This window comes from Bos taurus, chromosome 24 (genome assembly GCF_002263795.3).
Source record: "Bos taurus isolate L1 Dominette 01449 registration number 42190680 breed Hereford chromosome 24, ARS-UCD2.0, whole genome shotgun sequence".
NCBI lineage: Eukaryota > Metazoa > Chordata > Mammalia > Artiodactyla > Bovidae > Bos > Bos taurus.
This window is the reverse complement of record NC_037351.1, coordinates 5,176,794-5,199,308: the sequence shown is the minus strand read 5'-3', so window position 1 is coordinate 5,199,308 and position 22,515 is coordinate 5,176,794. Positions and strand designations below refer to the sequence as shown.

The 22,515-nt window shown below is 39.4% G+C and overlaps 1 protein-coding gene across 6 annotated transcripts in view; it reads right to left on the bottom strand.

The window, feature by feature from the left end:
* Positions 1–1,743: 1,743 nt before the first annotated feature.
* Positions 1,744–22,515, bottom strand: part of NETO1 (neuropilin and tolloid like 1) — a 117,708-nt gene continuing 96,936 nt past the window's right edge. Inside the window, exons 9-12 of one of the 6 annotated variants that reach the window (XR_009492665.1) lie at positions 20,285–20,843; positions 19,238–19,312; positions 4,726–6,443; positions 1,744–3,595 (exon numbers count right to left, since the gene is read on the bottom strand). Coding sequence is in view for 5 of the 6 variants with exons in the window: in XM_059880855.1 (XP_059736838.1) it covers positions 19,252–19,312; positions 20,285–20,843 (620 nt within the window). In the remaining variant the exon portion in view is untranslated. Of the gene's footprint in view, positions 6,444–10,790; positions 18,385–19,237; positions 19,313–20,284; positions 20,844–22,515 lie in introns of those variants that run through there. The other 5 variants (XM_059880855.1, XM_059880853.1, XM_059880854.1 and 2 more) reach the window with 5 other exon arrangements.

The window sequence follows — 22,515 nt, the reverse complement described above, 5'->3', positions numbered from 1 at the left end:
AAAGTTTTATATTTTGTTTAAGTTTTGACTCACTTTAGAAGCAATCTGTCAAATTATTTCAGGTTGGCAAACAGTACAAACAGTCACTTTATTCTGCAACGTTTTGAAAGAATGTGGGCGAGAGAAGATTTTTCTTTAAGAATGGAATTGAAAAGTTGATTTTCTTGCTGCCAGTAACTATGGTCTCATATGTTTCTAAATACCTTTCTTAAGAAGAAGGATCCAGGAAAAGACTGAAGAAATGACAGTGACCTATCGGATCTCTAGAGTTAAAAAGAAAAAGCAAAATCACTTCTTGATTTATATCAAATAGTGTAGGTTGAGAGAATATGTTGCCACCAGGAAGATATGAAAATTGACTGAAACCCCAAGACCAGAAGTGGAGAACAAACCCCCAGCTTTCAATATCAAAGGTAGTCGGTGAGAAGTAGGTGAGATATTAAAAATGTTAAGAGAAGATAGATTTCAGGAAACCAAAGTTACTGAGCAAAGCAATGAAACTGGTTGTTGTTCAGTCACAAAGTCGTGTCCAACTCTTTGCCAGCCCATGGACTGCAGCCCACCAGGCTCCTCTGTCGTCCACTATTTCCCAGAGTTTGCTCAAATTCACGTCCACTGTGTCGATGATGCTATCTAACTGTCTCATCCTTTGCCATCCCCTTCCCCTTTTGTCTTCAATATTTTGCAGCACCAGGGTCTTTTTCAATGAGTTAGCTCTTTGCATCAGGTGACCAAAGTATTGGAGTTTCAGCTTCAGCACATGTCCTTCCAATGAATATTCAGAATCGATTTCCTTTAGGACTGGCTGGTTTGATCTCCTTGTAGTCCAAGGGACTCTCAAGAGTCTTCTCCAGCACTACAATTTGAAAGCATCAATTCTTTGATGTTCAGCAATTTTTGTGGCCAACTCTTTATATATATATCTATATTTTTCTGTATCATTTGATGAATAATATAGCATGTATATATATATATATATATATATATATATATACACACACACACATACATTGATAGCCTGCTGTGTCCCTGAGGCGATGTTAGATACTATATGTATACAGAGAGGTAAAAAAACACACAATAAATAGTGCTTGCCCTTAGTGGAATTTTCAGTCTACAGGGATGACTGTTTTCTTTACTAATTGTTGGCATATTGGAGTAACATTATCTCAGTAGAGGAGTGGATTGAGGGACATACAGTGAGCATCACCCAACAGAAACACAAGGAATGTGGATACTGAGGACCAAAGACCAGTAACAGTGTTTTAGCCAAAATCCAGGTTAAAAAACAAGGGTAAAGAGGAAGTGTGGATCTTATAGAAGTTGCAAACATCGAGATGTAGGTTTCCTTTTGGACATTCATTTAATTCATCACAGTCATGGTGATGATTGCAAAGGATTCAGCATTTCAAGTAAAAGAGGCAGAAGCTAGGTGTTTTTGCTATCATCTTAAGGGATATTTTTAATTGTAAATGTGCCATAGATACATTCTCTATAACACCATATTTACCATATTATAGACCCAGTTCTTTTTCATGCTGTCTTTGGAAATACTATACTCAATTATGTTGCATTTTGAACACAAATCAGTATTCACTTATGTCTTCAAAACATTGTCTATAATCTGTTTCAGTCACAGGTAAGCAGCAAGGTATATAACTGTTTGATTAGATTATTGAGTCAAATTACATATTTGTGTATACATTGAAAGTAACTCCATTCAATAATAAATTTGCAGCAGTATTATGGATAAAGATTACTTTATTTCTCAGAGACACAGATAGACTAGGAATAAGTAACACCTGTAAAATAGTGGGTCCTGATAGATGGGCCTGAATCTCCTGATGGTAATTGCATTGAACATTTAATAGCAGGTTTTGTTTTCAAAGGCCTTCCTCTGCATGAATCTTCATGACAGCATTGGTGACAGTGCTATCATTTTGTGTGTTTTAGGTTTGTAGACTCTGCACAAAAGAAGTTTTTTTTTTTTTTTTTTGCATCATGTATAATTCAATATGCTGCCACTTGGTATATAGGAAGACCTCATCTTTACCATTTATGATTTAAAAAATCCAGGCTTTTTAAAGATATGCTTACCTGGAAGCGTTATTTTCATTTAATGGCACTACATTACCTATTGAAAAATATATGAAATTTCTTATAAACTCAGGGGGCTCAAATGTTGCATATTCTAAATAAATGGTAGCCATTGTTGTTCAGTTGCCCAGTCATGTCCAACTCTTTGCGACCTCATGGACTGCACCACTCCAGGCCCTCCTGTCTGTCACCATCTCCCAGAGTTTGTCCAAGTTCATGTCCATGGCATCAGTGATGCCATTCAGCCATCACATTCCCTGATGCCCTCTTCTCCTTCTACCCTCACTCTTTCCCAGCATCAGGGTCTTTTCCAATGAGTAGGATGTTTGCATCAGGTGACCAAAATAATGATAGCCATATTAATAATAAAAAATGAAATACATTCTTTAGAGAATAAACTTTAAAAACATAGTCAATATCCTTTTTGCAAAATCCTTTTGCAATTTCCAAAATAATCTCCTGCCAAAGCCAGAACCAGTTCAGTTCAGTTCAGTCGCTCAGTCGTGTCTGACTCTTTGCAACCCCATGAATCGCAGCACGCCAGGCCTCCCTGTCCATCACCAACTCCCGGAGTTCACCCAGACTCACGTCCATCGAGTCAGTGATGCCATCCAGCCATCTCATCCTCTGTCGTCCCCTTCTCCTCCTGCCCCCAATCCCTCCCAGCATCAGAGTCTTTTCCAATGAGTCAACTCTTCGCATGAAGTGGCCAAAGTACTGGAGTTTCAGCTTTAGCATCATTCCCTCCAAAGAAATCCCAGGGCTGATCTCCTTCAGAATGGACTGGTTGGATCTCCTTGCAGTCCAAGGGACTCTCAAGAGTCTTCTCCAACACCACAGTTCAAAAGCATCAATTCTTTGGAGCTCAGCCTTCTTCAAAGTCCAACTCTCACATCCATACATGAGCACAGGAAAAACCATAGCCTTGACTAGACAGACCTTTGTTGGCAAAGTAATGTCTCTGCTTTTAAATATGCAGTCTAGGCTGGTCATAACTTTCCTTCCAAGGAGTAAGTATCTTTTAATTTCATGGCTGCAATCACCATCTGCAGTGATTTTGGAGCCCCCCTAAAATAAAGTCTGACACTGTTTCCACTTTCTCCATCTATTTCCCATGAAGTGATGGGACCGGATGCCATGATCTTCGTTTTCTGAATGTTGAGCTTTAAGCCAACTTTTTCACTCTCCACTTTCACTTTCATCAAGAGGCTTTTGAGTTCCTCTTCACTTTCTGCCATAAGGGTGGTGTCATCTGCATATCTGAGGTTATTGATATTTCTACTGGCAGTCTTGATTCCAGCTTGTGCTTCTTCCAGCCCAGCATTTCTCATGATGCACTCTGCATAGAAGTTAAATAAGCAGGGTGACAATATACAGCCTTGATGTACTCCTTTCCCGATTTGGAACCAGTCTGTTGTTCCATGTCCAGTTCTAACTGTTGCTTCCTGACCTGCATACAGATTTCTCAAGAGGCAGGTCAGGTGGTCTGAACCAGTAGCTGATCACAAAAAGCAATTAGAGAAATTGTCCATTTTAGATACACAGGCTTCTTTGTATATGCTGACTATTTCTATGATGCTTTCTACTTTGTTCCCCCACAGTTAACTGGGTTGAATTAAGCACACTGGTTGGAATAAATGGGGTTTACCTGGTGGCACTAGTGGTAAAGAACCTACCTGAAAATGTAGGAGAGGTAGGAAACACAGGTTCAATCCCTGGATCAGGAAGATCCCCTGGAGGAGGGCATGGCAACCCCAACCCACTCCAGCATTCTTGCCTGGAGAATCTCATGGACAGAAGAGCCTGATGGGCTACAGTCCATAGGGTTGCACAGAATTGGACATGGCTGAAGTGACTTAGCACAGATGCTCAGTGAAATATATATATATATATATATATATATATATATATATATATATATAATTTTAAATTTCAAGTGTGTTCTTCCCAATGACCATTTTTTTCCTTTCAGAAAAGAATCACTGCACCCCTACTATTGGCAATACCACCATTTGGATTAAGCCGTAGGACAAATCTTCCATCTGTAATTAGTCTAGGTCAGGTCAGGAAAGTAGAATTTCCATGGTATTATAAGGCTCAGACAATAAAGAATCTGCCTGCAATGCAGGAGACCTGGGTTCGATCCCTGGGTCAGGAAGATCCCCTGGCGAAGAGAATGGCACCGCCTCCAGTATTCTTGCCTGGAGAACCCCATGGACAGAGGAGCTTGGCGGGCTATGGTCCATGGGGTCGCAGAGTCGGACACGACTGAGTGACTAATACACCGTCACACACACCGTAAGAACAAGGAGTTTAATACGGGAACTGGGGATTCCACGGATTTAAGAGGAGAACGGTAAGGTAGGGCTGAGAACTGCGAATACGTTCCGTAAGGACTTAATGAGCGAAGCACAGGGGGACAGAGAGGACAGAGCTCAGGAACCGCTGGAGCCGCCATTTCTGGTCACCACAGCGGGGAACCGGAAGCTTGGAGACGTGGCCCCGAAGGTGCTGCGTCTGCCCCGCGTGACTTCCTGAGAACAACGTCCACCCCGTTACCCCTTCCAAGTGCTGTGTGAGGGCCTCTCATCACCACTACTACCCCTGAGTCAGAGAGGGAGGGAATACCTTGAACCCCGTTTCCCATCCTACTACACAGTGTTGGTGGTGCTTCGTGAAAAACAGACAATCCAGCTGAATTCCTGTAAAGAGAAATCAAACAAACAACTCACCATTGATGGGAAAATTAGTTTTCATAGAGATGAAGGTGCATGCATATTGTTATTTTTTGTTTTGCTTTTCTTTCTAACCAGCCAAATGGTTTTAAATCCTTTCTTTGGCGTTAGTCATGTAATGCCACTGAGCATCAATTCGCCAAGGAAAAGCATGGGGCTACTTATTCCCATCTTATAATGAGGTTCTGAGGATTGAATTAGATAGTGCATATCAAACAACAGCCCATCTCAGGAGCCTGATAAATGCAGTCATCATTTAGAATACGTTCCTCAATGAGAAACCTAGATTAATCTCTGGGAGTCCCTGTATTTATTGGCTCTGTGAACTGGATAAATCAGTTGACATCTTTAAGACTCATCTTACTCACCTGTAAAATGGAGAACATAATAATATCTTCCTTCAGAATTACAGGCAGGATACAATTAAACACAATAATGTATTTTCAAGAATCACTTTATAATTAACCTTAAATGGTTTCACAGTAACTTGTCATTTTCAGTACAAATGTTCACACTGAAACGAGAAAACTCATATCTATTGTTGAGAAACCACTTGAATAAAAAAAAAAAAAATTATTCAAGTGAGAAACCAAACCCTCCTAATAGATGCATACGTTGTCTTTGCTGCGACCAAACTCCAGCTTCTGCCATAATCTGACTTGTGCATGACCATCAGGTAAATCGAGAATACTCTAGGGAAAGCAATGAATTGAGTCTGATTATAAAATGGGTTTGCCTTTTTTTTTTTTTTTTTGGTGTGTGATTGCATTTTTGCTTTTTGACAAGTACAATTTCCAAAATAATTTCTTGGATAGTCTTTAGATATATCCTTTCAGAGCTTGACAGGATTAAGCTGTCAATTTACAAAGAATTGCACCAAGAAATGGAATGGTATCTGAAAAAAATATGTAAGCATATCAAAGTAATCATTCTTGGTAAACCTTGAGGAGAATGTAAATCTCTGATTTTTTTTTTTTTTTAAATCAAGTCAATCATGAATAGTTGAGATTTTTGTGATTAAAAAAAAAAGCTAATAGAAAAAAAAACTTGTAAAATGTTTGCAGTTCTGCTAAGCCTGGCTTATGCCCAGCACACATTTTTTGAAAAATTTTACTTATGTATTTTTCTGCTCTTCACACTACGCTCTTTTGGCCCAATACGTTCTTCATACACTCACTCAAATTCAAATCAGAGGGACTTCCCTGGTGGTTACAATTTGGCCTTCCAGGGCAAGGGGTGCAGGTTCCATCCCTGGTTGAGAAGGTAAGATCCCACATGCCTCTTGGCCAAAAAACCCAAAACAAAACAGAAGTGACATTGTAGCAAATTTAATACAGACTTCAAAAATGGTACATAGCAGAAAAGTCTTTAAAAAATTGAATCTAATTTCACGTAGATACTTTCTCTCAGCGTAGATCACCCTAATATACACCCTCTTCTTGCTCATCTTGTTTCTCTTACTCTACTGGCATTAGCTTGCCCTATCATTATTCCTCTTATTATGGAAAAGTTTTTCATTCAACCAGAAAGTGTTTATTGTGCGTCCAGCATGTCTTCTGGGGTTACAAAAAAATGAAAAGCATTTCTTCTTTCCCTCAAAAAGCTGGCGCCCTGGTGGGAAGAAAAGATACAAACATAAGCAATTTAATTATGTATTTAACGAAATATGCTGGGCATCGACTTCTCCTCCCAGAGACCAAATATTGATCTTCCCTCTCTACCAACCCACTGAATAGTGAATGACACAGGAAAAGATGATGACACCAGAACAAGATGACAAGCAGGGAATAATTCCTGTCTGAAAATTTAGAAAGTATAAATTAAGGAGAGGCTTTGTCAGTGATCCACGCTCACGCAAGATCTGCGGCATGGAAGAGACTCCTCCAGGGCAAGGCACACACGGTCAGAGGCTGTGGGCATGCACGCAGCTCCCTGACGTGCAGGCATGTTCTGGAGAGCTCATCGCCTCACTCCACTCTGTGGACTCCAATGGTTGTGTGGGCTTGCCAGAGAATCTCGAGAACAGCAGAATCGTGTAGGCATCAGAGCTCCTTTGGTGCTTCCAGCAGAGACCTTTGGTGCAACATCTCTGAACCCTGCTCCTTCAGGCTTTCCCAAAACTTACTTAAAAGCCCTTACTTCGTAGATGTGTCTCCCATGCCTTGACTAGCTCAGGTGGTTTTGATTTTCCTGGTGGCCCCATGTCAGGCATGTCTGTCCTCTCTCGCCTGCACTGTTGATGCCCCAGTGGTTCCCAGTGATTCTCGGGGACCTCAGTCCTTGCTCTTGCATGGGCTCTTCTCTGGACAGCAACAGAAAGCACCAGGTAGAGCTGAGCCACTTTCAGCCGCTGCTCTGCTAAAACCCTGCAATGGCTTCACAGTTAAGTCAGAATAAAATCTGATTTTTAAAGCATGGCTTGATCATCCTTATCTGATGCCATCCCCAGCTGCTCCTCCCTTTATCTCTTGATGCTCACTCCCGCCCCATCCCTCCCACACTGTCTTCTCATTCCAAATTCCAGGAAATTTCTTCCCGAAGATATTCACATCTCCCTATTTTACTTGACTAAGACTTTGGTCAAGCATGACACTATCAGACGTGCTCTCGTCTTTTCCTCATAGAGTAACAATTCTGCATCTCAGCTCTCTCTATTCCTCCAGTATGCCTAATTTTTTGGTCAAGGCACATTCATAAGATGACATGTGATTGTTATTGCTGTTGTTTGTTCTCTTTTGTATGTGTCCTTTAACTAGATTGCATGACACAAAAGAGGGAATATTTTCATCTGTTGTATGACTAAAACAGTCCGTGTACCTTTGCTGTTTGGTGGCTCAGTCGAGTCTGACTCTTTGCGACCCTATGGACTGTAGCCCACCAGGCTCCTCTGTTCATGGGATTTTCCAGGCAAGAATACTGGAGTGGGTTGCCATTTCCTTCTCCAGGGGATCTTCCTGACACAGGGATGGAACCCTAGTTTCCTGCATAGGCAGGCAGGTTCTTTACCAATTGCTTGCAATAAATATTTATTGATGAATTGCTATTGTTTGTGTTACATTTGTTGACTAAATTGGCAATGGCCCTGATAACTAGCAAGACAAGCCAAAGGAGCATACATTTGTGGCATTGAACTTCTTGGAATGCCAAAATGTCTAACTGTAGGAAATTCATGGATATAGAAAGAAGAGTCAGACTCTCAATTAAGACACACAAGAATCACGTGTTACACAAGATCAAAATTCACCAATATGTCAAAGGATACAGGTCATCATGAATCTAAGGTGAAGCGTGTGAAGTACAGTGGTGCAAACTCAACACTCCCAGTCCTTTATTGCTGCCGTGGGACCACCAGACAGAATTTCAGCGTAGGGTCCCTCTAAGTGGATTGTGTATGACTTCCCGAGAGACATTTCAGTGATGAAATATTGTCATTTATTACTTAGATAGTTGCATGCTGATTTGGACAGTTTTTAGCAGATTTTGTGCCATAAATCCATGAATTGTAATTTCATTTATCACAAGCAGTTTAGACAGCCCACTGCATCATGCTATGATGAATCCACAGATGAAGATTCTCTACTATCTTACTCCAGTGATTCCCATCAGGAATTCATAGAGCATTCTTTCAAGGAGAATTGACTGTTATTTCTGTCTTTTGTTCCTTGTCTCTATTGGCGCTCATTAGATCAGAAAGAGTGGTTTTAAGTTAGTGGTTAACATTTTCTTCCTCATTTTTTTAAAAAATTAAGAAGTGGGTTATCAAAAAGCAGCAAAATCGTGCATGGTTAAGACTATAGATTCTATACTTGCTGCTGCTGCTGCTGCTGCTGCTGCTAAGTCACTTCAGTCATGTCTGACTCTGTGTGATCCCATAGATGGCAGCCCACCAGGCTCCGCCATCCCTGGGATTCTCCAGGCAAGAACATTGGAGTGGCTTGCCATTTCCTTCTCCAATGCATGAAAGTGAAAAGTGAAAGTGAAGTTGCTCAGTTGTGTCGGACCCTCAGTGACCCCATGGACTGCAGCCTTCCAGGCTCCCCCATCCATGGGATTTTCCAGGCAAGAGTACTGGAGTGGGGTGCCATTGCCTTCTCCGATAGATTCTATACCTAGACTTCCAAAATTAAATCCAGGCCATACAATGTATTAGTTACAAGAGGTTGGGTATGTTATGGAACTTGTTTGAACTGCATTTTCAAGTCTGTAAAATAAAGCTAACAATAACTACCTTCTAAGGTTGTTATGAGGATTGACTGGGAAATACCTGTAAAATGTTTAGAACAGTGATTCACAAAAGTTGAGCCTTCAATCATGGTTTCTGACCAAATACTTTAATGCAGAGCTATTGTTTAGGGAGTCATCACCCTTTTGAGATAAAACTCCTTTCTGTGCCTTCAGAAATGGCTAAGTGGGCTAAACTTACTAGGAAAACAGGAATACGTACAGGTGGGTGTTCTGGTAAAAATTCAAATTTAAGTACTATCAAGAATATTTTTTGTGTGAAATGAATTTATCATAACAATCTATAGTTTCATCCAATTAAGCCAGGAAAATGGATATTCCCCTCTGTGTAATCACAAACTGCAGGGAATCACAATTGAATAGACCCCAGACTGAGTCAAATTACTCAGTGCATCTATCAGTCACATTTCATTGTCTCCCTGTTCCCTTGAGATAAAAGTTTGATGGTGGTTGACTTTAGAAAGATTAAAATTCTTATCACCGGGTGATTAGATTTGAAGTCATTCCTTGTGAAAAACTGAAGTTATAAAATTTTAACTTTCTATGTTCCATGGCTGATTGCTGCTGCTGCTGCTGCTAAGTTGCTTCAGTCGTGTCCAACTCTGTGCGACCCCAGAGATGGAAGCCCACCAGGCTCCCCTGTCCTTGGGATTCTCCAGGCAAGAACACTGGAGTGGGTTGCCATTTCCTTCTCCAATACATGAAAGTGAAAAGTGAAAGGGAAGTCGCTCAGTCGTGTCCGACTCTTAGCGACCCCATGGAGCCCTAGCAGGCTCCTCCATCCATGGGATTTTCCAGGCAAGAGTGCTGGAGTGGGGTGCCATTGCCTTCTCTGTCCATGGCTGATTAGTTAGAATTTAAGTTATTAACCCTCCTAGGAAATGCTCTAAAATGTCTAATAGACCTGGGTAGAATCTCCATGCTCTCCTGAAGGCACTGACCAACCATTTTTAAAAAGGGAGTTTATTCCCTGAGAATAAAGGAAAAATTTAGAGATCCATAAGAATTGACTCTGGTCCACATGAATGAATTAAGGAGAGTTGACTAGAGCTGTTTGTGTGCATGCTCCGTCACTTCAGTCATGTCCAAGTCTTTTGCGACCCCATGGACTGCAGTCCACCAGGCTTATTTGTCCATGGGATTAACCAGGGAAGAATACTGGAGTGGGTTGCCATTTCCTCCTCCAGGGGATCTTCCCGACCCAGGAATCAAACCTGCATCTCCTGCATTGGCAGGCAGATTCTTGACCACTAGCACTACCTGGGAAGCCCCAGAGCTGTTTAGGTCAGGAATATAAATCAGAAAGAGAACATGTGATGCTTTTTCATTTCAATGCCATTTTAATATAGATGATAGTCTCTTTTTTAAATCCCCATGAGAAGTGAGAGACACCCATGAAAGGGAGGGCTTCTCTGGTGGCTCAGTGGTAAAGAATCCACCTGCAATACAGGAGACACCAGTTTGATCCCTGGGTTGGGAAGATCCCCTGGAGAAGGAAATGGGAACTCGTCTAGTATTCTTGCCTGGAGAATCCCATGGACAGAGGAGCCTAGTGGGCTGCAGTCCATGGGGTGGCAAAGAGTCAGACATGCCTGAGGCACCAAACAACGAAACAACAACATGAAAGGGAATACCTGCTCATCAGAAACATATGCATTGCTCTCAAATGTCTCATGACTAAAGAACGAATAGCTCAGAAACAACTGAGTCAAATACTTCATTCTTGTGTGAAATTTAATTAGGCAACGTTGTCATAAGTTTAGCAAAACAATCTCAGGGAAGGGTTTCGAAAATGCCCTTAGCAAGGGAAAACATTTCAGTTAAAATCCATCAACATCTTTGGGTCAGGAAAACAGAAAACACAGCAGATTCATCAACAGAGAGACTGCTCAAGGAAATTCTGTTACACAGGTTGGAAGACAGGAAAAATGAAAAGGGGATGGGGGGTCACAAGTATTAAGCCACACAAAGCCTGGCCAGCTCTGGGGCTGAGGAAACACGGAAATGAACCGAGGTTTTCAGAATATAGAATCCAGGAGTCCTTCAGAGGCAGGGCTGAGTGCTTTGAGGGAGACACATAGGCTGGTTCATCTGTCTCTGAGGGAGCGGCGAGCCTTGGTCCCCAGGTGCTGAAGGAGTTTGGAGGCTGCGCTGAGTCCAAGTAAATGCCGGACGGAATTCAATCCCTCGAAGGCTGACAGAAACAGAAGAAAACCTAGATGTCCTCTGGGTCCTCATCTGTCACTCCATCTTCCTCTCCTCACCTCTGTGAGGAGGTCTGAGCAGGGATCAGCTGGCAAAGGAGATGGTTCATTTGCAGCGTGTCAGCCCTACTCATCCAGAGCAGAGTCAATTTGAAGGTGATATATAACACCTTACCAACAAGAACAGTCCTTCAAAAAACGATGCCTGCTTACAGGTGGCTGAAGGACAACATAGGGTCAGAAAATATCTGTATATCATAGAAAAATCTCAGCAAAATTGGGAGAAGAAACTTGGCCTTAGAAAAGGGGTAAGGAGGGTGTGTGTTCTCACAAGTGCATGAATATTTATAAAATCATAATTCTTTAATATTATCAATTAATAAGAGTTTGTTAATCTTTTCTTTTGACACATAAAGAATGTCCTTTCAGACAGTTGGGCAAGTGTATTATATGAAACTGTTTTGTAGTAGTATACATCCTTAACAATAATGATCTACTAGGAAGAGCTGCCTTTCAAAGAGTGGTTTTTTAAAAAGATACTTTCATTCATAAAGTTAGCATATGTAAGAATATAAAAATCTAGAGAGACTTTTATTAAAAGCTATTAAGTAGTACTCCCTCAGGCTTACTTTGAATCTGGCTTAATTTTACAGTGTTTAGAAAAGTGGAAGTGTTATCGCTCAGTTGTGTCCGACTCTTTGTGACCCCATGGACTGTAGCCCACTAGGCTCCTCTGTTCATGGGTGTCCAGGCAAGAATTCTGGAGTGGGTAGCCATTCCCTTCTTCAGGGGATCTTCCCAACCCAGGGATCAAAACTGGGTCTCCCATATTCCAGGCAGATTCTTTAACATCTGAGCCACCAGGGAAGGACCATAATTTCTAGAAGGAAGGGCTAATAAATAGGAGCCAAGTGACAGGTCAGGACAGTGCTTCTGTGCCAAGTAAAGAAATGATTAATTTAAATGTAACTTTTGTACTCATCTGCTCCTTCAAACAGAGTCATACTGACTGTGCACTTAACAGCTATTTTGAGGGATACCCAAATTGCCCATTCCTGATACCTACATTTAAATCCTTATGTTCTAGAAATAACAATTCTCAATTATACATCATTAGTAGCACACCTGTGCTATGTCTCTTCCAGTACCAACCTCAGTTATGACAGATGGTGGCAAATTAATAGCTAAGAGGCAAAGGCTGATCTCCTTCTCCCCCAGCTACTCACCCCTACAGTCCTTCCATTTGGTCCTGACCTAAGAAGCCCTCCCAGACTGATGAAAGGTGAGGTCTACTCCTGAGTTGTCTAAATCCCAGGTTGATCACAGTGCTGGAGAGCTCCTTCTTTGTCAGCAATGCCTGGTTCACAGGTGGATAAACATGGGCCACAGAGCTGACATTTTCCCCACTCTGTGGGACAAACTGGTTAGACACACATGTGAAAACTAGAGCTCCCATACTGCTACCACCATTTCACATTGTTTATTTATAGACAGTGTCATCTCGAATTTTTGTAGCAAATTTCTTCATTAGGTACAGACTTTGTATTTTACAGATAAAGAAAGTGAAGCTCAGAGAATTCCAACAACATAAGGGCGCATGAAAAATACGAAGTGAAACTAATATTTGAATTTGAATTCATTCTGCTGAAAAGCTATTTTCATTGCATCATACCACATTTTTATACCATAATTTGGCCACCTGATGCAATAAGCCGACTCAGTGGAAAAGACCCTGGTGCTGGGTAAGATCGAAGGCAAGAGGAGAAGGGGGTGACAGAGGATGAGTTAATTGGATGGCATCACCGACTCAATGGACATGAGTTTGAGCAAACTCTGGGAGGTGGTGAAGGACAGGGAAGCCTGGTGTGCTGCAGTTTGTGGAGTTGCAAAGAGCCGGACATGACTTAATGATTGAACAACAATAATGATTACGAGACTGAAGTTACCTATCTAGTTAGCTATATGCTTGCTTATCCTGCTCTCAAGCTATCATGCAAATGTTTACCGAACTATTGTCTGGGACTGAAAACCAGAATTTTCAGTCAAGTGTTGGCGTTTCTGTTTGTACTTGTTAAGCTCTGGAGCACAATGCTGTTCAGTAAGATGATGCAATAATATAAGCACTGCAGAAAATCTCACTTGGGTGAAATAAAAATTGGTGGGTTCCAGAAGTCATACATTTCACTGTGGACAAGAGGAGGCCGGGAGTTATTTTTCATAACTGCTCCATGTAGATGATGCATTTGTTCCATGCTGACTAGGAAATGAAGTTTACACATAATTTAGGAAAAATGATTTATTTATAATGTGTTATAGGGTATAAAAAGTATCTTCCAATGCATTGTCATTTGGTCCTCAAGAGCAATAGGATGGAGATAAGTTACTATAATACATATTTTTACAGCTGAGAAAACACAAAAGCATGGGATTTTTGTGATTAAGCATCAACTTATTTCAGTGAAACATACTATATTGAATATTAAAGGGTTGTATTCATATCAGTGAGGACTGATGGCTGATTCTAGGGTTAATCAGCTTGAGTTCAGACCTGGATATTTCATTCCTTATTGTGTAATCCTAGAAAAGCCACCAAAACTCTTTGCAGTTTCTTCATATGTACAATGGAATTTTTGACAACAACAAGAACAACCATAACAAGTATTGTTAGTAGTAATCATAGAATTGCTAAGATGACTAAAGGAATAAACACATGGAAAACTTTCAGAATGGTGCTTAGCATGTAACACTTATTATCTTGACTAGTTACCCAACCATAATCTTGAAATAATAAAAAAAATGGTAGAAAACAAACAGAAAATAAGACAGATATTTCTAGGTATCTAACCATCCACTAGTTGTTCTTTTTAGTATCTTGTTTCGGTACTGTTCTGATTTCCTCTACTTATTGCAGTTTTGTTCAGTTTAGGTAATACAGTGCTGTCAAAGGATTCTACTTCAAGTACAATTTTTCAGCCAAACTTTGCTGAGATCTTGAAATCCTGAGAATGAAATGTGAAATCCCTTGGATGGCATTATCTGCACTCTACAAATCAAGATGTAAATGCAATTTTGCTCTTCCAACTGTATTGACTATTATTCCTTCAGTCTAATCCTCTGTTCCAGCCAACTCAATTCCATGGCCTTGGGAGACTGTTCTCTACTCTGATTTCTCTAGGTGGAAATCTCCCTGATATACTACTTGGCCACAGTCCTCAATCTTCAAGATCTGCTTAGAAAAGCAACTATTCATTAAACCTCTCTTCTCTCCTTGAGAATATATCCTACCTCCATATCTGTGCTAATAATGTCTTTATTATAAAACACTCTTTGTATTGTATACTCCTGACAGTTGAATATATTTCATCTTCCATGCCAGATTAGCAGGAAGTAACTAATTAGCTTTTCTAATGGAAAGCTTAGCAAATAATTTTGAACTTCATTTTCCTTACTGACCTCCTCTAAGAGGTCCTCTCTAAGGTCACTTTCCTCTCTAAGCCTCCATAATTTTGTTCCTTGTCAGCTCACCACCTTTTCTTGTTGTCCCCAAAGCACTTAGGAAGAGTCCTGGCACACAGTTTATACAGGCTATAAAAACACTGGCTATGTTAAACTTAGCCCATGAGAAAACGAATGGAAAGCACAAATTTCATAATGTGATATAAAAGGAAATTTTTATTTTAAATAGTTTATATGTTGTGTTTTCTGGCCACTTTTACATTTTGTGTCTAGATCTGTGTCTATTAAGAGGAGGGCAAATTTTTTTTTTATTTTTCCAAAGAATGAGCCAATGTAAAATGACAATGCTTTAGAGTATGGAGAGGTGGTAGAAGCTGGGGATAAACAAGAACATGTTGGCTACACAACTGTGGACAAAAATAAATGGTTTAACTTAACAATCACACTGGTGCGGTAGCAAGAGCCTTCTGGGAACCAGTTCTCATAAGTTTGAAGTCTGAAGCAGGTTGAGTTTATTATTCGTACCTCTCTAATTAGGTTTATAGCCACATTTTAATTCTCTAATCAAATGGAATTATGACAAATCAAACATTACATATGATTATTCTCCAATATGATATGTAAAAATGGCATATGTATAAAATCAAGTGCAAAAAAATGTATTTCCAAATCAGCACACTAGACTTGAATTAGGCAACTAAAATGCATTTGGACAGAAGTAAAAAAAACCTTCATTCAGGGTTTCAGAGGTGTTGCACATAACCATGATATGCCTCCCAGATTTTGAAAGTGAATTCAAACGCAGAGAACTGAAACTGAAACAGCTATTTTCAAATGAATGAATGTGGTGTGTAACTACACTATCAGAAAATTATCTTATGGGATTAATAAAGCAGTCATGCAAGTAATATTTGAATTCACTTTATCAAAAATGTACCTTTATTAAAATAACTTGATTTGAAACATCTTGAAAGTCTCAAAATATCCCTTTCCTTATCTACATATGTCTCCCCATTTGAATTTAAATCAAAGGTTGATATTCAGATGATATGGTCTGATATAGCCAATACATATGCTGGTAAAATTTTAATGCTGACTTTTAAAGACCTCCCCGCAGGGGACTCTCAGGCATTGTGGAGCCGCCGCACTCTCAGGGTCCAGCATCTAGATTTACAGCGGGGACAACAGGTGCCTCCAGGTCCCTTCCTCAGACTCATCACTACCTTCTCGAATCATCAGGCAATGCCCATACTTAGACATTTTTAGTGTTACCACTGGAGAGGCCTATCTTCATTTGAAATATTTTTGCTTTCTATACAGCTGTTGTGTGTTAAATATATGTAAGCCAGCTATCTTCATCATTACACCTAATGCAGTTGGATTTGTTTTGTAAGTTCTTGATTTATGGTGTAAATCTCCTTTCAGCCGTGAATCAGCAGATCGGAAGCATCCTGCTTCTTTAGGAAGAACTAGAGAGAAAAGTCCTGTGGATATTTCAAGGGACAGTGAAAAGTAAGTGGTTCACATGTACACCATCCTTTCTGAGATTATTCATTCAAAGTGTATAGGATCTTATGACAATTTTTAAATAGAGATAATATTTCTAAATAGAGATTTTTAAATAGACTCAATGGGCATGAGTTTGAGCAAACTCCAGGAGATGGTGAAGGACAAAGAGGCCTAGCATGCTGCAGTCCTTGGGGTCGCAAAGAGGTCAGACATGACTTAGCGACTAAACAACAACAACAGAGAGAATAATTTAAAATATAGCCAATCACTTAAAAACAGATCTCTGGATGCATTAACTTTGAAATAAAAAGGTCATGGAAATAAGCATAATAATAAAAGAATTAGTCAAGTCAAATTAAAAAAGACTAAATTTTAACATAATGTGTATAAAATCTGTAGCAAAACAATAAAAATAATCTTTCTTTATAATGTTCTACACAGCTTTTCTATTCACCAGTTTATCCAATTCATGAAGTGATTATTTCTGTGGACTGATATTTTTTTAAAATACAGACTACTCAGAATTGCTATCATAATTAATTTTCTTTTCATAATTTTTTCTTTCCCATTTATTTGTTTCTGTAACACAGAATTCCCAACAGGGATGTATGCGAGTAAATTCATCTATTGAGTTTGTAGAGCTTGCTTGTGTTACCTGGTTGGAATTGTGATAGACTAGACAGCTTTGCCATTGAAGGACAAAATTCTGTAGAATTCAGCAGTTTTGGAAATGCTATTCAGCAGATTTATAGTAATCTGGTTTTTATAAATTATTTTCTAAGAATACACATTCAATATTTTAAAATTACCCACTCACTAAATCAAACTATAGAATGTATATATAATTCAAAAGCAATTAAATATATTACAATATTATTTTATTTATATTAAACATCATAATTAGTAAGCTTTCAGGATTTATATATGTGCCTGAGTATAAGGAAAACTCAGAATTGTGTAATTTGGGGTCATATGGGGCTTGTGATTTTAAAGTATTAAGAAAAAAAAAGTTTCTTTTCTAAAAGGGGACCATATTCCATAAAGTTTTCAAAGTCAAATTTGAAAGAAGTATGCCTTAATCTTAAGGACCTCCTGTAGCCTAAAAGGTGGGAAGAATTGATATAGAGTGTGTACTTATGTAAGTCAGTTCCTATCACTCTAATAGAAGAAAGCATTTCTCTTAACTCAAGTTAGAAAATTATTATACATTTTTATATATCTTTATATAAAAAGTTACAAGAGCAAGCATGTGACACAGGGAATGGAAGAGTAACAGCAGTATTAGAGAATGCATGCTTTTTACAGCGTGTCTAATAAAAAGAACATTTTTCCAACTCAAATATCCAGTACTGACATGCAGGGTATTTTCTTAAACTGCCAATCAATCATATTGCTAAATGCTTAATCAAAAATCATTTCTATTAAAGGGTATGAATGGTAAAATACCTGACTTCAAAACTATTTCTGAAACTTGGAATCTTCCTTTGGTTTAAAAAAAAAAAAAAGGAAATGGGGGTATATAGGAAAGACAAAAAAAAAAATTGAGATTTTTCTTATTGCAATCTAGTAATTTTACTTAGTACTTTTGGCTGCATTTAATGATATTACAACAACAGATGTTTATAGTCCATAAAACCTCTAGCTGGTGTTTCCATGGTCCATATTTTCACTTTTCACTGTAGCATGTTCAAAATCACTCAGGAACGCACTATTCTCAAGCAGTCTACATAATGAAAACAATGTACATGTAACACAAAGTTCATCCAAAATTGTGGGGCTTTTTCACATATCACACAATGTACAATCATCTAACAAAGACAGAAAGCAACATAGAAACAAAGTGAAACCCACAGGAAAAATAAAGTTGGGATAGTCTCAATCAGGAACTAATTTCTTCTTCAAGTTTCCAGTAAATCCCAAAATGTATTTAAAAACTAAGGAGCACTTGGTGGCCTGCAACCAAATTACGAAATGAACATATCATTGTGCAGCGGGGAGGTCTTGCCGAAGTAATAACAAATGTCTGTAATTCTTAAGTTTGGATAAAGGCAGTGGAATGAATTTAGAAATATGTCCACTTTTCACAATTCACTATAGAATTTCCTTTTCACAGTCCCCATGTTTGTATAAATAGTTCTTCTCTGAAAATAAAACACAGTTAAAACATTTTCTCCCAATGAAATATGCGCACAAATCCACCAATTTATCAAGGTAACATAGAGCACAGGAAAGCATTCACCTAATTCAAGAATAGTTGATAGGTCTGAAGAGCTTTGAAGAGATTAACTGTCAAGTAAATGTAACTGGAGACAAATTAGTCTAATAGAGACAGAGACTATTAAGTGCTAAAAATAAAGCCATTATGTTACCTGATAACAAAAATAGATGTACACAGAGACGACTGATATTTATGGAAAGTTTTACATTATCAAGCATTCAAATTTTATATTATAAAATTTGACATAACATGCTGCATTTAATTTGGATGAAATAAGCTACATATTCATGCAAAAATAAGAGTGTGCAAATTGTATCAGTACCACCAAATAGTGTATGCGTTTTGAGTAGATATTGCCAAATTAATACAATTATTGTCAGTTTTATATGTTGACTTCAGTTATATTGAGACAGTATTCAATTCTTTAACTACGAGAACCTTGGGTTTCTTTTGATATTTCTTTTAAGAGTTCACCAATTTTTGTATCTTTAAGTTAAAGCATATAAAGTTTAATTTCTTAACATCCTTTTAAATTACATTGTAGTCTAATGCTTGATGGTAAGAATCTTAACATGTATTTTAAAGTTACGTCTACTAAGAATCATCCATCCATCAGCATTGAATCCAGTATGTTTCGAATCATGAAATGTTATGAAACACATATCTCAGGAAATAATGAGTAGATAGCACATTCCCTAAAAAAACCGCAAGACGACTGCAACGAAACAAAACGGAATACAACAAAGTGGGAGAAGGAGCCAAGGGCACTTGCTTACCTTGAATTTTCTTTTTAGACCCTAGTTGTGTTGTATTCAGATTCATGTTTGCTTAGAGACCCAATGAGGCAGAACCTGGAATGTTATGGCTATTTCATTCAACAAAGTAATATTTTCACAAAAAAATAAATACACACACAAATATTTACTTAAAAGCATTCCTAAAAATTCATAAAAGTGTGGAAATAGATTTTTTTTCCCATCAGCATGCAAAAATAGCTAATCAACTAAAACTAGGTTTCTGAGGTTATATAATGAATGGAGGAAGTATAAACTTTTATAAAACAAACTAAATGCTAGTAAACATGCAGAGCAAAACAAAAGTAGATTGGATTTGGGGATTTAAAATCACTTCTATTTTTCTAAGTTTAAATTTTCTTTCCTCAAGACTTTTATTAATTTGGGGGCTCATAATACAATATAGATAATATTGTCTTCATATCAAAAGGAAAATGTTTTTACTAATCCTTGCCACAATTAAATATAAATGTTTAAGGTTTTAGCATACCACACTATCAAACACAATTTGTAATATAAGTATTATGTGGTATGTGGGAAAAAGTATTTTAATGTTCATACCAAAAATATAATGCATTATATTGCAAAATATGTTATTTTTACATTAAAATTGTTCAGCAAGATGGGTTAACCACCTTGGTAAGGCAATTAATTCCAAATATCATCTCACATCTTAAAATATAGAAATATTGATGAGAGCAACCTTTATCACCACATGGAAGAAAATTAGCCATATAAATCTGCAATATAAGTTAACACCAGATCTTTTATAGAAATAAATATTATATACGTATAGAAATAAACAAAATCTCTTTGGTCTGTGTAAGCACACCTATATGTACCTAAATGGGATTTAGGAAAGGTATAGATAGCAAGGAGACAAGGAAAAGAAGAGGCAAACTCTGAAATACTACGGTTTGTCATGAACGAAAGAGAGACTGAAATGGGAAGACAAACTAGAACACGGTATGCTGGAAGCATCTCAGTCTTCAGGTTATACTTGTCATCAAAAAATCTATAGATACTGACCGCTGGACGGCTTTCTCGTGGCGGGACAGCCTGTGACTCGTGGTGGGCACCTCCTCGATCTCGTCGATGTCACAGGCGTCGGCAGCCTCCTGGGAGTAGTTGTGTTTCATGACGAGGATGTTCCTTCTGTTCATGGGCGGGATGAGGGGTTTGATGGGCTGTGGGGGCATCTCGGTCAAGACAGAAGCATCTCTCGTGCTGAGGTTGCTGCGGCTGCCTTTCGCACTGGACAGTTGTGAACCACAGTGATGGTCGTGAATGCATTTGGAAGAGGACCTCCTCAGTTTATGGTAGTTTTCAAAGTCGTCGGCCACATCGGCAAAGTCAGCTGTGGCTCCCGTCCCTCTGAGGGTGCACAGCTCATAGTGAGGAGGCTCAAACACCTCCTGGAAAACTGTCTGGTCAAAGTCCGATTTCCTTTGGACATATTTTTTACGAGGCTGTTTGATCTGCACAATGACAGAAATGATAATAAGGATGATCACAATGCAGGAAGTCACGCCAATGACCGTCCCGCTGGTGTTGGTCAGCTGGTCCAGCAGCCCGGCCTTCCTCTTTTCTACAGGTCCAGGAAGCGAAAACAACAAACAAACAAAACAAGAAACAACCCACCACGCATTAATATGGCAGTCAAAGCGTACATGGAGAACTTCAAGATGAAATAGGCTGAGCGTAAAAATTTTCACTGTCTTAAATGTAAAACAAGTCTTTAAAAGACAGAAAGAATTTCACAAGAGCCCTATCTGCTAGCCTCAGAAACAGCCACCACCTCCAACCCCGCCATTGCACAGCATTGCTCCCTTAAATGTAATATATGTTTTGGAGAAGGTCTCATAAAACCTTTAGGATAAAATCTGGAAATCAGCTGGTCATGTTAAAAAAAAACAGTACATTCTTTTTCTTCTCATTGGTGTAAGAAAACTCACACATGCCACCATGGGAACATGAACATACCTATATTGTTTTGTATTTATTCTTGATGTGGATAACTGAACTCACAGTTTTCTGATATCAAAAGGTTATGATTACACTTTAAGACAGACACTTCTGGAATGCTGGCATGAGGATTTCTGTGGGTCTTTTCCCCAGTGAAACAGTTTTGGCAAAAATTTTTAAAGTAACATTTAAAGTTTATGGAAATTGAATGGCATACAGCAAACAGAGGTACATACGTTCAAGAAAATCTACTAAATTTCTTTAAGAACAGGGAGAGCTTGTGGCCTTTGAGCTCCTTCACCCTCAGTTCGTCCTGATGGTTTCTCTCCCTATTGGCCCCAGTTTGGAGGTACAGCACCCCCCACCCCACCAGCAAGGGCAAGCCGCCAGCATTTCTCTACTCTCTTTTCAACCCCCGAGATCCATCCTGCAGATTCTCCATTCCAGGCAGGAGTGGGGGGCCAATGCTGGGCCTTCCCCTCCTCCGTCCAAGGCCCCACTGGTAGGATAGAAGTTCTACACCTGGACAGCAGGTTGAGCACACCAGGCTCCAATCACACGCGCACCATCTCGAACTCATAGCGTGAAACTATCTGAAAGGGCAAGCTGAGAAGACCAGCGGTCACCATCCTCAGCCAGGGCCTGATTCATAAAGCGGGAGTGTTCCTCCCAGAGAAGTGAGGCGCTGTCCCTGCCTCCATTCCACCCTTCCCATCAGTGCACAGAGAGTGGCGGTGCCCTGGAGAGAGGTGGGCCACAAGAACCATGGCAACAAATCCGCTTTAACCAAGTAAAGCCAGTCTCTAACAGTGCTGCATGAGGGTCTTCACAAAACATTTAACCCCCTTCCATTCCAAAGTGGTTCCTTGGACACAACACGGATCATTGCCCACATCCTCTAAATAACTGTTGCCAGGTCTGCTTTTCTTGTTGATTCTGTGAGCAATAGGTACTGTGGTAATGGCTCTCTGCTTCAATATTTTAATAGAAGATATTGGACTTTAGGGCTGCCCGGGTGGCATAGTAGTAAAGAATCCACCTCCCATTGCAGGAGATGCAAGAGATGCAGGTTCAATCCCTGGGTTGGGAAGATCCCTTGTGGAGGAAGTGGCAACCTGCTCCAGTATTCTTGCCTGGGAAATGCCATGGACAGAGGAGCCTGGTGGGCTACAGTCCCTGGGGCTGAAAAAGAGTCAGCCACAACCGAGCAACTGAGTGTGCACACACACACTGGACTTTAAGTATGGACAGTTATTTGCTTGTTTTTTTTTTTTTCCTTTGCAAATTGGTGAATA